This window comes from Balaenoptera ricei, chromosome 21 (assembly GCF_028023285.1).
Source record: "Balaenoptera ricei isolate mBalRic1 chromosome 21, mBalRic1.hap2, whole genome shotgun sequence".
Taxonomy (NCBI): Eukaryota; Metazoa; Chordata; class Mammalia; order Artiodactyla; family Balaenopteridae; genus Balaenoptera; species Balaenoptera ricei.
Window position 1 is genome coordinate 34,904,790 of NC_082659.1, and position 15,694 is coordinate 34,920,483.

At 47.6% G+C, this 15,694-nt stretch overlaps 1 protein-coding gene across 1 annotated transcript; it reads right to left on the reverse strand.

The window, feature by feature from the left end:
* Window positions 1-1,125: 1,125 nt before the first annotated feature.
* On the reverse strand, window positions 1,126-10,625 carry LOC132356568 (basic proline-rich protein-like). Its single transcript, XM_059909429.1, has 3 exons — window positions 10,618-10,625; window positions 8,091-8,924; window positions 1,126-1,195 (listed from the first exon to the last, which is right to left on the reverse strand). The coding sequence occupies exons 1-3, from the start codon at window positions 10,623-10,625 to the stop codon at window positions 1,126-1,128; spliced, it is 912 nt and encodes a 303-aa protein (XP_059765412.1).
* Window positions 10,626-15,694: the final 5,069 nt, after the last annotated feature.

Sequence of the window (15,694 nt, forward strand, 5' to 3'; positions counted from 1 at the left end):
GCAAGAAGGGATAGGCCAGCATGGAGAAAACTAAAAAGTTACTAAAAAGCAAAAAAGAACTGAGAAAACAGAGTATTTGGGGCATTAAGTGTAGAAGCAAATAGTCTCACAGATCTAAAGTTGCCAGCAAGCAATACTGCAGTTACAGTAATTGCTTAAGTTATCAAGAAAATTAAGTTATGTTGTATATATGTTTATGTATCTAAGGAAACAGGGAAATAGTAAATGTTAAGTCCTCCTTTGAAAAGTTTTTATCCAAAATGCTATTTTTATTTTAAAGGGCAAGCAAAATTCGGTTTTCTAAGAGAATTGATTTCTGTGGAACATGTTAGAGGACCTCTTCCTCCCTCCCTCCCTCCTTCCCTTGTTTTCTTCCTCCCTCCCTCGCTCCCTCCATCCCTTCTCACAGTTAGAACTGTGTAGCTAACCATGTCTCTTTTACCTTGAGCAGCTAGAAAGCACACAGCCAAATTTGACTTTCAAACATACCAGCTCTGTTGGCCTTTATGGCATGTTCTTTTGGGTTCTTTTCCTGATCTTGACCTGATCTTTTCTTCATCTTGACACTTATTTATATTTTCCTAGAACTGATTCTTTATTACTATTTACCTTCACCATTATTTTTATTATTTGTGCTATAGTTGTAGGGCACTTTAAATCCTTTATGGAAAAAGATTGAGATCTCTCTGCTTATGGCATGGGATGGATGGAGTGACATTTTAACTTTTATTTCATCATACAATCAGATTGAGAACTCAGTCAAGAGTAACCAAGCTTCTTGCAGATAAAATGGAATTTTCAAATGACAGAACATTGTAAGTGCTTGAATAGGGTCCTGGAGCTTTTTAGCTCACGATCTGCTGGACTTGGTAATTGAAAGGTTAATACAAAATCACGCATCCTGAAAATTGAAAGTTAAATTCCAAAAAGTTAAAATTGACTAAATATAATCACAGGATATGTGCACAACACAAAGGGCAGCCAAAAAAGAGCCACAGCTGCTGATTCCTTTAGAACGAAGGAGAGCGAACTTCCTCACAAAGCAGGCTGCAGTGGCCCAGCAGTGGTGACAATGTGGAGCCAGGGTTCTTTCCTTTGCCCATCTCGTGTTTTCACTGATACGGTTCAGTTCAAGGAACATGGCTTCTCCTCACTGTCCTGACTTCTCGGATACTGTGAGTAGCCCAGGGAGTGGCTGTAATGTTGAACAGATCACACATAGAACCCAAAGGGCTACAGAACCCTGCTTTCACCGAAGGACTTATATTTATGTAAATCATGTAGCATTTTACAGTCTCTAAAAATCTACAAGGAAAAAAGTCTTTGAAAGAGAAAACTTACCATATTATGCCCAGTAGCAGATTCTGGAAGCAAATCTATTTATAAGTCATATCAGGCAATAATTTGATTCTAATACATTGCTTGTTCAGGGATGCTTTTTAAAAAAATCTCCTTAAGAGCTATAAAAACTGGCTTCCCTAAAATCAGAGAGGGCTCAGATAGGACATTTATACAAAGCAGTGACTTTATAAATTTTAAGTGAAACTCCCTGAAAGTGTCTGTGTCATCTATTGGGTTGGCCGTCCACACCTGCCCCCTTCTCTCCATGTCCCATCAACTCCTAGGACCTGTCCCTCACACAGGTTAACATGGTTATAACCACCTTTGGGCTCTCAGTAGACCTGATAGCACCATATGAGCTGTCCCCACCATAGTAGGTTGGGTGGGCACCAACCCCCAACCTGCACTGGACCAAGACGCCTCTTCGCAGGGGGATTGGGAAGCAGGTCTGTGGAATCCCAGTCTTTAAGGAGAGGAGATATAAATCTGGGAATTGTGGGTGACCATACTCCTCCCCCTGGAGTAGGGGAAGCAGATGTGAAAAAAGAGAAAGAATGATTCGGAGAAGAGTGCTGGGAAGGGCAGAGGGCAACAGGTGAATTGAAAAGAGAGACCTGGGGCTTCCCTGGTGGCGCAGTGGTTAAGAACCCGCCTGCCAATGCAGGGGACACGGGTTCGAGCCCTGGTCCGGAAAGATCCCACAGGCCGCGGAGCAGCTAAGACTGTGCGCCACAACTAGTGAGCCTGCGCGCCTATAGAGCCCGTGCTCCACAACAAGAGAAGCCACCCCAATGAGAAGCCCGCGCACCGCAACGAAGAGTAGCCCCCGCTCACCACAACTAGAGAAAGTCCACGCGCAGCATTGAAGACCCAACGCAGCCAAAAATTAAAAAAAAAAAAAAAAGAAACAAAAAAGAGAACTGGATGCTCTGGAGCCCTCATGCCAGGTGATCCTGACGCAGCTGCACCCCCGCCCTTGGTTCTACACACCCAACACTACAGGCAAGGGTTCTCCTCATGATGAATCCCCCTCATTGGGGTTAAGTAGCCTTGAGGGTTTCTATCATACACAACCAAGAATCCTAACTAATCTGCAAGTGATAGAACACTTTTGTTCAAGGGCACAAAACTTGAAAGTTAAACAGGCAATTGTTGGAACTGATTCCAACTGGCTGAGTGCGGACAAGCCTCTTCTTCATTCTGGGCCTTAATTCTGGAATCGATTTCTAATATTCCCTTTGCTGAGTAATTAATTCACGGGACTACAAACACAAAACAATCCCTTTCAGCGAATGTATTTCCTTTTAATATGGGAGAATAATAAAACACAACTCCTTTTTGTATAGTTATAAAAAAACTCAATTCAGTATTTTGTCCAAATCTCTCAGGGCAAACCTAATACTTAACTCGTGCTACCAATATTTTGTAGAGAAATTTAACACTTGAGATTAGAAAATTGGGTATATATTGGCATAAATTGTTTAAAAATGTATTTTGGTTCCTTTTTATCCTCTGGATACTGGAGAGGTATCTAATTTTACCAATAAAGGAGTTTCCCAACAGTAGTGACTTCTAAATATGATGGATTTTTAGAGATTTGTCATCAAAGGTGTAGCTTTGGTAGAGTTTTCACAAACACAGGTGCAAATGGATTGGCAAGAATTTAGAATCTTGAGCTAGTGGGTAGGAAACCACAGTCTGATCTTTTCACATTTCAGATGAGGAGTTTAGACCCAGCGTGAGGAGGTCGCCCTTCCTTAGCTAACTTGAACCAAAGAGGGGGCCAGACCTGGGTCCCAGCTCCCACCCCGAATCGTTTCTACAAGTCTCAGGGGCAATGTGTGAAGTGGTCCGTGCGCTCTCTGCCCTCTTCTCCCATCAAGATGTGGAGGTGAGATGGGGCCATGAGGGCGGCTCCTGCACAATGACCACAGGACATCTGTGTAAACGTCAAAGGAAGGGGTAAGGAGAGAAAAAGAGTGAGAGAACGTTGTCATGGGAACGCCGAGGCAAACCACAAGATGAAAAAGAGTTGAAACCCATTCTGCTACCTCAGGTTTTATTTACTCAAATAATAAATCAAGACATCTGTGTCAAAACCAATGCAGTGTAAAACAGACTAAAGATAAGCTTTTGAATCTGATCAACACTGTCTTCTAAATACCAAAATCCTTTAAAAGGGATACCACTGCACATTTATCTACATCACTGTTCAAATTACTATATGGCATTTGTGCAAGCTCTCTCTTTGTTCTAGCTTCTTTTAAAAATTCTAAATTGCTCACCAAGAATGATTAATATAATGACAGAATTATCTAGAATTTTATCATTCTATGAGCAGAACAGTTTCTAAACTCACAACGGGCCAGAAAAGTCAAATAGGCTTGAGAAATTAAGCATTTACTCCAGATGAGATCAATGACCTCCTCCTGGGGGTTAGGTGTACCTGGGGGTCAGTATTGAACTTCAGAAGAGAATTTCATTCAACTGGAATCTGGTCAGAGAAAGAAATATCAGCCTTTAGGGAACAGACAGCAAACAACTGTGGCTCTAAAATTTTGTGGTGGGGATTTGTGTTACTGCCCAAAGATGGCACTGACTCATATCACTGGATGTTAACCCCCTTCCAAGGTTCATTCATTCAACTGATTGTTCAGTGCTGGTCCTGTAGAGAACATCCCAGCTCCTGCTAAAATCCCATATCCCCTGAGAGATGCAAGCCCGCTGAGGGTAGCTTCCCTGCCCTGGAGCCGTTTGACAAAATAATTTTTAGAGACAAGCGGAGGTAGATGAAATTAAATTATTTTCATACTTTTATTTCATTAAACAGTTTCATTCCCTTTCTGGATTCGAAGATTCATACTTATCCTAGAAGGTAGACCTGGAAAGACCTCAGAGGTCAGACGGGGTAACCTCGCTTTGCTCAGTGAGTCGTCAGGGCGCTTAGCTAGTTGGCTGGCAGAACCAGAGCTTCATTTCATCTCCTGAATCCCAGCGCCAGTGACCTTTTCTCTAAATAAAATCTCTCTATCAAAAACTGATACACTTTACAGACATATTTCAGACCCTGGTTTTATTTTAAGGCAAAACAATCCAAGACACAGAGGGTTAAAGCTAATCTCTCTGATCTGCTGTGTACAAATGGAACCCCCTTCCCCTCAGCACCTCAGGGAATAACTGCGACCCCCCCCCACGTCCCTGTGCCCCCGCCCCCGCCCCCAGCCTCCAGGGAGGCCTTTTCTGCCCTGCTTATTCTCACTCTGCCTTCTAAACCCTGAACACTCCTAGCAGCTGGTGATGAAAACTCAAAAAGTTAATTGTTTTTGAGATGAGAGAGGAAGAGAAGAGGAAGACCAAAATAAAGAGGTAAAATCCTTGGAAAATTTAAAGCTACAGGTGGGGTTTGTAGAAATGGCATTTGGGGGGAATTTTTAATATTACTTACTGCTAATTTTCTTTTCTTTTTTTTTTTAAGTTGCTTTCTTGGGAAGGGAAGCTGTGAATTAGCTCTTTTTTTTTTTTTTTTTCTGGCTGCTTCAGGTCTTAGCTGTGGCACACAGGATCTTCGTTGAGGCATGCGGGATCTTTTGTTGCAGCACGTGGGCTTCTCTCTAGTTGTGGCGTGCGGGTTTTCTTTTCTCTAGCTGTGGCGTGCGCATGGGCTCCAGGGCGCATGGGCTCTGTAGTTTGCAGCACATGGGCTCTCTCGTTGAGGCACGTGAGCTCAGTAGTTGTGGCACGCGGGCTTAGTTGCCCCGCGGCATGTGGGATCCTAGCTCCCTGACCAGGGATCGAACCCACGTCCCTTGCATTGGAAGGTGGATTCTTTACCACTAGACCACCAGGTAAGTCTTTCTAATGTCATTTACACACCCAAAGTCATTGTAATTTCAAAACATAAAATATGTAAGATAGGAAGACTTAGTTAAAAAAATGGAAAATTCCCAAAATGATTGTAGAGAAAGCTTTTTTCCCCTCTCATTTGACTTGTGTCTGTTTTCTGTGTCTTTAGCCCCAAACTCAAGTCACATATCAGCAAGGCTAGGTCACTAGACCTGATATTCCTGAAGCCCCTGTGCATGGACCACAGGAGCTCTGTCCAAGCTGCTGCATCCTGGCCTCAGGACGCAGCAAGTCACTGACCGTCCTCAAGCATCTGTCTCCTCATCCACAAAGTGGGCACAATGATAATGTATAACCTCACAGAGTTGTGAGGTTCTGTAAGGGGGAATCATGCTTTGGAAGCTCTCTGTAGGGCACAGAGAGTGGTAGTTTTCACTAAAGCCTAGTCATGGTTTGGATGAAGAACTAAGTGACTATTGCACCTGCTCCTTGTGATACTTGGATACATCAGCAATGTTCACCCTGGACCCCATTTGTTTCAACAATGAGGGAGTAAATTTAGCCATTTGGAGAAGAAAGTCTACACTTAGGATCCAGACTTTTTTGCTTGGAAAGTTGATACAAGGACCTCCATCCTATGATACACATGTAGGAATAGATTTTGCTTCCACGTAAGCAATATTTCACTTTAATAAATGTAGTAAATAATCACATTTGTATGAGTGTATTGAGTGAAAGGCCTCTTCACTGATAGCTCACAGAAGACATTTTTAACCAGTCTGCTGTCACTTTGCGGTGACTCACACAGCTAAGTTCCAGCTCATGCGAGGACAGGGCGGTGCTTGCGCACTAATCTATCAGACCCAGGGAAACCGTCATGTGCCCAGGGCTGGGTGGATGGAAACCTCTCTTTGTTGATTTCTTCCTTTCTCTAACGCCCAAGGCCAGGCAGGGGTCACCTGGCTAATAACAGCCACGAGGCACCTGAGGGACTTGTAGTTCTGCAGGTGCTGATTTCCCAACTCCCTCTTCCCCGTGGCAGAGAGCGTCACACAGTCTGACCAGCATGGTCAAGGTTAAGTTTAGCCCTGCTTCCTCCCCTGACCCCAGAGCCCCCAAACTGACCCCTCTAACTCCATGCTTCCCGGTCCTACCTGCTGTCCCACTGACTTTGCTTCTCTTCTCTCCCCTAAGATAGGCCTACTGAGGGACCCTCACTGGCCCCGTGGCGACTGCCAGGCAGGTGGCATCCTCAGGGCTTTCTGATGGGAAAACAGAGCTCTGGTGGTTTGTTCAAGGTTAGGAGTTGAACCTGGGGTTTCCAGGTTTTTAGCCAGGAATCTTGCCATCCTTGCTTTAGATGGGGCAGATGTCTGGGGACCCATTAGCAAAAGTGGCTAAATGGGGCAGACAGGCAGAAATCTACCCACTTGGAGCAAGTCCCACAGTGCCTCTCCCTAGAGAACTGGCAACAGCTCTGAGGTTTTCTCATACCTGGAAGGCGGAGGAGAAGGGAGGGGAGATGGAGTTTTCAAGTCATCAGAGCAGCATTAAAGAACACAAACAACTATCGTGTGACCCCACATTCAGAGACTGGGCTCTGACGCACGGATATGTCATTCCTCTTAAGTCCCTGTAGGAAATGCAAGATACAAGGACTAGGATGGAATGTAAACCATTTCTTAAGGAAGCATGCTAGCATTTCTCTTCTTCCAAGAGTTTCCCTCCAAAGAGAACTTGAGCTCATCTTTTCTCCCTGATTCTCGACTGTGGCTGTAAGGGCTGCCTGTTACGGGGAAAGGGGCAGGAAGGAGGGTGCAAAATCACGCGGGAGGGAGGCACAGGCTCCAGAGGAAGCAGCATCACGTCCACACCTCTGGGAGGCCCCTCTCCCGATGCTGTGAATTTCATCCATTTCTCTGGTGACTTCCCCAAGCGTCCCTCCATGTGGACCTTCCACACAGTCCAGCAAGAGGCCCCCTCCTCCATCTCATCCCACCAACCCCTCCCTCACCCTCATTGCCTATATATGTACAGAGTATAGCAAGATGTCCGTGCTATCCGGAAAGAGAAAACAAAAAGCATAATTTTTAATTTTGTCCACCCATTTTGGGATCAGTACACCTGAGCTGGGTGGAGAGGGGAGGCTGGGCTCAAGCACCAGCCCGGTGAGGAGGCTGAGTGGAGATGCAGAGAATAAAATGCTAAGAGCAAAGAGCAGGCTTGGCCATGACTGGAGCCGGGAGAGGCGCTGGAAACCACCCAGCGCTACCCTTTCCCTTCTGGTGGGAAGGGAAGCAGGGCCTGGAGGCTGACGCCCGGGAAGAACAGCGACCTGCCGGCAGGGGTGGAAGGTGGTCCACTGGGTACAGATGGGGCTGAGTTCCAAGACTGCACTCCAGTTCTGGAAACCTCCACAAAACCCACCGAAGCCTCCCCAAGTCCCCCTCGCCCATTCCGGAGAACAGGTTTTGCTTCTGCCCTTTCCTTTATGGGAGGAAGAGGAGGATTTTTGCCTAACCACTTCCCAATGCCTTCATCTGAAGTTGGGGATAGGAGCCTTTGTTTTTCGGGTGGCTATGCAGATTAACACCCAGCATAAGGGCTGGCACAGCACAGGGCTCAACAAGTGTCCGTGTACCGCCTCCAACCTCCCTCTCCGCTTTCCCATAAAGGACGCTAGTCTTTGGCAGAAATCTTTGGCGATTCATTCTCTCCTTCCGCACGATAAGCCGCTCGTGCAGGGAAGGTGGCGGAGCACAGAGGAAGGAGCCAGGCCCACAGCGGACAGGAGACCCCAGTGTGAGGAACTGGGGGCCCTGCGGGCACATCGGCCCCCTCTCTCCACTCTCGCTTCTCTGGGAAGAGCTCGGGTCTCAGGGATTCAGCCACGCGCACTTTCTTACCTTGAGAGGCAGGGCGGCAGGCGGGGCCGGGCAGCTCCTGCTGGTCTGGAGGAGCGAACGATGCCTGCCGAGCCTGGCGCTCCTGGGCCGCGTGGAGGTGCCCGAGCCCTCAGCGCTCCGCGGGCGTGCCGGGCAGGGGGCCGGCGCCTCGCCACCTCCCCCGGACCCGGGGCTTTCAGCCGCGGCGGCGGCCTGGGCCTGGGGAAGGGAGCCTCCCACGGCGTCCTGAGCCTGCGGGTCCGTGCCCCACACGTGCCGCGGGGCGGGACCGCCCGGCCAGGGCTTCCAGCCCGCGGAGGGACTGCGGCCACCGTCGCCCATGCCGCGAGCCGGGCTAGGGGGTCTGCATGGCCGGGGCTGCCGCCGTCCACGGGTCCCGGAGGCGGGGGATCTGCGAGCGCGCCCCCTGCTTGCATCCACGTCCCGGGTTTTCTCCTCTCCCTCTTTCCCCTCCTCGGGAGCAGAGCAAATGGGAGCAGCTGGTGCCTCTGTCCCACGGCCCTGCCTCTGCGGGGGAGGGGCAGCCGGGCCCCGCGGGAGCCCGAGGGCCCGGCCTGCCGAGAAGCCGGTCCCGGGGCCCGGAAGAGAACGTGCCTGCTCCGGGCCCCCTGCGGCCGCAGTCCGGGCGGGAGCCGGGGCGGGGCGGGGCGGGCGCGCGGCGGGGTGGGCCGCAGCTGCACGGGGAGGAAGGAAGTTTTCATCTGCTGCTGCTCAGCTACGTCCTCCAGGGGCTCGGCTGCTCCAGCCGGGTCGACTTTCAGACCTCGGGGCCCAGGGATGCGAAGGCCTGCAGCTGTGGGCAGGCGTGACCTGGCCCCATGGCTCCACGACGGCCTGAGGAAGCAAATGATACACCTTCAGCCCAGGGGGAGTCTTCCCCCTGGAGTGGGGAAGGAGTGGGGATGGAGGTGACCCAGCCGTGGGTTGGACTGGGCATGAACAGACAGCCTGGGGGAGCGAGGCTGGGAGGGGACAGTCGGGACTCGCCTGCCCTCTCCCTGGTGTGTCTGACGGATTTCGTTCTGTTATCCGGCCCCCTCCCCATATTTGAATTGAAGACACTAAAGTAACTAGTTTCCATGCTTATCCTAAACTCCATATTAGCGACACCTGTTGTTTGGTGTCTGACCCTGAGACGGATGCATGTAAAGATGAGCCCCCAGGGCTTCCCCGGTGGCGCAGTGGTTGAGAATCCGCCTGCCAATGCAGGGGACACGGGTTCGAGCCCTGGTCTGGGAAGATCCCACATGCCACGGAGCAACTGGGCCCGTGAGCCACAACTACTGAGCCTGTGCGTCTGGAGCCTGTGCTCCGCAACAAGAGAGGCCGCGATAGTGAGAAGCCCACGCACCGCTATGAAGAGTGGCCCCCGCTTGCCGCAACTAGAGAAAGCCCTCGCACAGAAACGAAGACCCAACACAGCCAAAAATAAATAAATAAATAAATAAATAAATATTTAAAAAAAAAAAAAAAAAAAAGATGAGCCCCCAGGACACTTCAAAGCTCACTTTCAATCTACCTTTCTTGCATCAGTGACAGACAGTTGTAAACAACTTTAATGTTTTAATGAATTTCCGCTTGAAATCATGTGGTTAGTCAGGAATTCCTCAGGGGGTAGTCCCATAGTCCCACAGCAAAATACTAGGCATCACACACGCGCACACACACACACACACACAAATAGATAAGTAAAAATAAAGAGATAAAGATGAAAAAGAGAAAATAGGAAAGAAAGATGAAATAAGAAAATCTATCCAGGTGACAAATCAAGCAGGAGGTTTTTTGTTAAATTATTTTAAGAAATACTTTAGTTTTCTTAAACTGTGAGAACAATAGGAAATCACCTGAAAATTCATCCAGTAATTCACATTTAGAGGGTTACTACAGGCTCAATATCCCTCACAATGGAAAAGAGCCCTTTGAGTCCTGCTGACCTTGATCCTGGGGAGAGCACAGCAGTGGGTGGAAAAGGTCTTTTCTTTATCAATTTGAGCTTGACTGGGAGGGAACCAGGAAATGATCCTCTGAGACAAACTGGCACTCGGCCTGGAGAGCTGGCAGCGAACTAGCCTGAGCCACGGCCTCCCAACTCCTGGCCGTGACCTCCCACAGGCAGTATACCTTCAGTGGCCCAGGGCACCGGCCCTGGCTGACCACCGCTGGCTGGGGCGACTCCTTGGAAACTCTCAGCCTGGGTGGATGGGGCCCTGTGTTTGTTTTCCTTCTTAAACATCTTCACACAGCTTTTCCGCCCAAGTTTATGGAGGCTTCTCCTCGTTTCCAGACAGCTGACAAATGACTCAGTCTACATGTGTCCAGAGCTGTCTGGGCCAGGCTCTGGACGCTGTAGCCCCTTTATAACAAACACCATGACAGAGAAAATTGCAGCAAAACATATGTCCAAGTCTCAGACTTATCCATTGAAATAATGACATATTGATCTGATTATATTTATTTTCAACAAAAATCCCATGTGAGTGATGTCTAGGCCTCTTAATGTAACTCACTCACCTATAAAAGAACTTACTTGGACATTGTAACCACTCAACAAGTATTGTACTAGTTGGTTAACCGATTAACTGAATAAGGGTGGTGGGGGGAACTCTGTCTTCCTGCAGAACGGGAATTTGGGGAGAAGTACCATTGTCTTGTCTTAGCTTCCAGGGGTTCGAGCATCACACTAGGTGCTCTGCATGTCTGTTATTCACAGTTCAGCCCCATCTTGAGGGGCAGGGGGCAGTGTTTCCACTGCACAGGTGAGGAGGTGGAGCTCGGGGAAGGGAAATGATTGCCTTTTTACCACAACTGCCCCAGATGGGCAGGGGCTTAAGGAACCATCAGATGAGAAGTTTCACTTCAACTCTAACCTGCAAATAAAACAATGTACCACAAAGTCTGTGGTGGTGGTGAGTTCAGGACAATTCTCTCTTCCGACTTGTTATTAGCAAGGCTGCAGCAGAGGTGATTACTGCCAAAATGTTTCATGTCTAGGTTGTTTGGGCTGGCCTAGGAGGAGAGTAAACAAATGGCGGGGATGCCACTGGGGGGTTGACAGGAGGGCGGAGGGACTTACCTGGAGGACACGTGTAAGACACCTCCTTAGTAGTGGGGGGACTTTTAGGGAGCTGGGGTTCTCTGTGAGAAGTAGGGGCAGGTGCCAGAAAAACATAGGTTTCTGCTGTGATGTAAATAACGCAGGGACTGAGAGCACGAGCTTTGGTGCTACACAGACATTTTTCTGAGCCCACTGTGTGGCTTTGTGACCTTGAGCAAGTTACTTAACCTCTCTGATAATCAGTTTCCTCTTCTCTGAGTTAACAATACCCACTTCATAGGGTTGTTGAGAGGATGAAGTGGAAGTGTCTGTCAACGCCTTATTTAGCATAGTATCGGGCACAAAAAGGTTTCTCGATAAATGTTAGCATTTCTTAGAATGCATATGCACACACTTTTCAGGCCTATAAAGATTGGTTGACCCAATGGAACAATGTGAGCTGTTGCATGAAATCTATCTTTTTTTTTTTTTTTAACCTGCAATGACAATCATATGCAAGTTTGTACGCTTCCTATCTGATGGGTAAGCATCCAAGAACTGAAGAAGTCAGCGCGATGAGGGAAGGGTTAAGGTTAGGGTTAACAGTGAGTTTGGGGTCTGGAGGTCTGACATGATCATTTATTAGTTGTGACTCACAGCAAGTTTCTGACCCTCAGTGGTCTTACCTGAGCAAAATATATTTCTGCCCTTTCTGTCTTACAGAATTGTTTTGAAGGTCAAGGGCGATAATCTGTGTAAGAGTACTCTGTAAACACAAAATTAATATTTATTAAGTCTTTAAATCAGGATGGGTGTTGTTATAATAATATCATTAATAATAACTCTAAACTTAACCATCGTCTGATTTCTCTGAGAACTCAAGATTTCTTTGTCTGAAAGGATTCTAATTTGATCTCATATTTCTCCACCACCACTGACCTTCACGGTTCATAAGGTGTGAAGGCAAACAACAGATAATTTAAACTGGACTCTATTTCTGCTAATGACCTCTTCTCATCACTTCTAGAGAGAAAAAGAAGATTCTAGAAACTTAACACGGGTGGAGCGGGGAGTGGGCACTGAGGAGAGATGTCAGGGCTTCTCTCTCTCCAACCTTGCGACAACCTCATGCAGTCGGCAGCTGAGCCCCCTTCCAGAGAGACTGAGAGCACCGGGGTCCGGGGCTCGGGAGCAGCAGCGGAGATTTCATCGGGTCTGGCTCCCTCCTCCCCTCTCTAGACCGGTGGACGGTGCACACAGCTGGGCCAGCCCGTCTGCTCCTCTCTCCAAACCTGGGCTCCCTGGAAAGGCCCACCCGCCCACATGAGCTGCCTTGCTGCCCAGGGAGCTACTCGCTAAAGTTGTTTCTCTAGCGTTCTTAAGAGCTTAAATGATTTAAGATTGTACAAAATGGTACCTTACAAGATCTGTTGTCTGAATTGAAGAAAAGCAATTCTCCCAAGAGTAGTGATTCCAGAGAAAGAGTGTTGAAGGCCCATGTCCCAGGGGTCCCAAGGGCTCCTGGAAATACTCCATTCAGGAGTGACAGCCTCTCCACACGCACTCATTCTCTCAGGGGAGTTCACGCCACCTGTCCTTGGCAACTAAATTGGGAGCCTTCTGGAGTCCCTGTGCCCAGTTTGGTCGTGACCTTCCGGCATTAGCAGCCTGATAGGAAGAGAAGAAGGTGGTAACTATAGCCCTCTCCTGCCAAAAGATATGTTTTGGAAAATGCATTTTTTATAAGTAATTTTCCAAGAATTTTCTTCCTTCTTTTTTTAATTTTTCTTTTTTATTTTTGGCTGCGTTGGGTCTTCACTGCTGTGCATGCGTGGGCTTTCTCTAGTTGCAGCGTGTGGGCTTCTCATTGCGGTGGCTTCTCGTGCGTAGCACGGGCTCTAGGCGTGCGGGCTTCAGTAGTTGTGGCTCGCGGGCTTAGACCGCAGACTCAGTAGTTGTGGCGCACGGGCTTAGTTGCTCCGCGGCATGTGGGATCTTCCCAGACCAGGGCTCAAACCCGTGTCCCCTGCACTGGCAGGCGGATTCTTAACCACTGCGCCACCAGGGAATTCCCTGAAAATGCATTCTTGATTCAAGTAAGAATGAGAGACAAGGCGGAGGTGGGGGTGGGCCTGAGGGAGAGCTTGGCAGAAATGAAGGCTGAATGGTTAGGGAGGCAGAGAGAGTGGAACCGAGCAGAACTCTGCGGGGTCCTCAATTACAAAGGCCCCTCCACGTCCCCTGCCTCTTGTTTGTAGAAAAGCTGAAGTCTCCCAGGCCTCCCTGAGTCCAAAAGAGTGGGCCCAAGCAGCTAATGATCAGGACAATAGAGTCCCAGACTCAATGTCTGATGCACACTCCTGAGCTGTTTTACAGATACTATAACTGCCACCAGAGGGAAAAAGCTCACTGCATGATGACCAGACTGCAGCCATGACATAACTGCCCCACCCTGAGCAGTACTGAGTCTATGGCTAGCACAATTCCAAGAACTGGCCTCAAGAGAATGGGATTAGCACTGCTGCTCATGATCATCTATACCTTTGTGGGCATCAAAGTAATTATAGCTTGCTCTGCCCATATACATAAGCAGGCAACCAAAATTGTCAGCAAAGAGATACTACAGACACATGTCAACATCTTCCACTCTAAGACCTCAACGCCCTTTCTCAGCATGAAGAAGTTACAGAAGATGTACATTCTTTCCTAATCCCATAGAAAAGAAATGATATCTGATGGGGGCGGGGGGGGGGGGGGTGGAATTTGTAAGCAGCTCTTTGCAGGAAACTGCCCTCAGCAGTAAACCCCCTTTCTTGTCACTTTAGCAAAGCATCTTATGGGAAAACCCGAACAAACTTTTTGGCCAACCCAATACATTGTAACTAACCTTAAACCAGTCACCCCCATGCTCTGCTCATCTCCAGCCCAAGCACACTTTTCAAATCTTCTGATCACACAATACCTTGCCTAACTTGTTGGTTCTTTCCTTAGATCAAAGAAGTAGAAATGAAGAATAAGTAATTAACAGATGATCAGACCTCTTCCCTAGCTTCCCCTTCAGTAATATTGTGAACAGACTGTGTGAACAAGACATCATCTAAAGAAAATCACAAGAAGTTGAGAAACCTGCACGCAGTGGGGGAGGATGATGACTCTGACCCCCTATCTCAATGATTAACTGAGATTATGCCCCCTTTTTTCCCTTTAAAAACTGTCATGGCTGAGTAGAATCTTCAGAGTTGGTCTTGGGACATGAGTCCACCTTCTCCCCAGATTGCAGGCTTTTCTGATGAAAGCATTTTTCCCTTCTACCAACCACTGCCTCTCAGGTATTGATTTTTTGGTTTGTTTGTTTGTTTGTTTTTGTTGAATTTTTGAATTTTATTTTATTTATTTTTTATACAGCAGGTTCTTGTTAGTTATCTACTTTATACATATTAGTGTATACATGTCAATCCCAATCTCCCAATTCATCACACCACCACCACCAGCCCCCTGTTACTTTCCCCCCTTGGTGTCCGTACATTTGTTCCCTACATCTGCGTCTCTATTTCTGCCCTGCAAACCGGTTCATCGGTACCATTTTTCTAGGTTCCACATATATGCATTAATATACAATATTTGTTTTTCTCTTTCTGACTTACTTCACTCTGTATGACAGTCTCTAGATCCATCCACATCTCTACAAATGACCCAATTTCATTCCTTTTTATGGCTGAGTACTATTCCATTGTATATATGTACCACAACTTCTTTATCCACTTGTCTGTCGATGGGCATTTAGGTTGCTTCCATGACCTGGCTATTGTAAATAGTGCTTCAATGAACATTGGCGTGCATGTGTCTTTTTGAATTATGGTTTTCTCTGGGTATATGCCCAGTAGTGGGATTGCTGGGTCATATGGTAATTCTATTTTTAGTTTTTTAAGGAACCTCCATACTCGGGTATTGATTTTTGAGTGGTGAGCAGCCAGACCTGAGATCAGTAACAAGAGGGATGGCAGGAATCAGCACCAAGCATTCCTGCTCAGGCCGTACAAATAAAGCTTCAGGACTTTCCAGGATATTCTGTCTACTGGTTAGAAATGCACCCTCACAGTTGTAGCTTGGTTTCCTCCATTATCGTAAGGAGATTTGCCTAATAGTGAGCTTGATGGTGGTGACAGTGAGAGCTGCCATTTACGGAAAATCTCTTTTATGCCTGACACGGCCAAGGGCACTTTATATATATGACTTCTCACCCCTAGAACAAGGTAAATATTAGACTCTGTCTCAAAGACAGGGACACAAAATCTGCAGAAGTTAAACTGCTTTCCCAAAGCAACATAGCAGTGAGGTGGACCCAGGTCTTTCAGGATCCAAAGTCCATGCCCTTTCCACAATGCCACATTGCCTCCCAACGAATATATTTAGAGGACAATGTTATCTTCCATTTTACAGACAAAGACTTGAGATTTGGAGAGGTTAAAAAAAGAAAACTTTTCTCACATCCTCCCTAGGTTCCAGGGGCACATGGTCCCCTCAACTCCTCCACTCCTTACTTTCTCCAAACCCAGTCCCCTGTGACTAT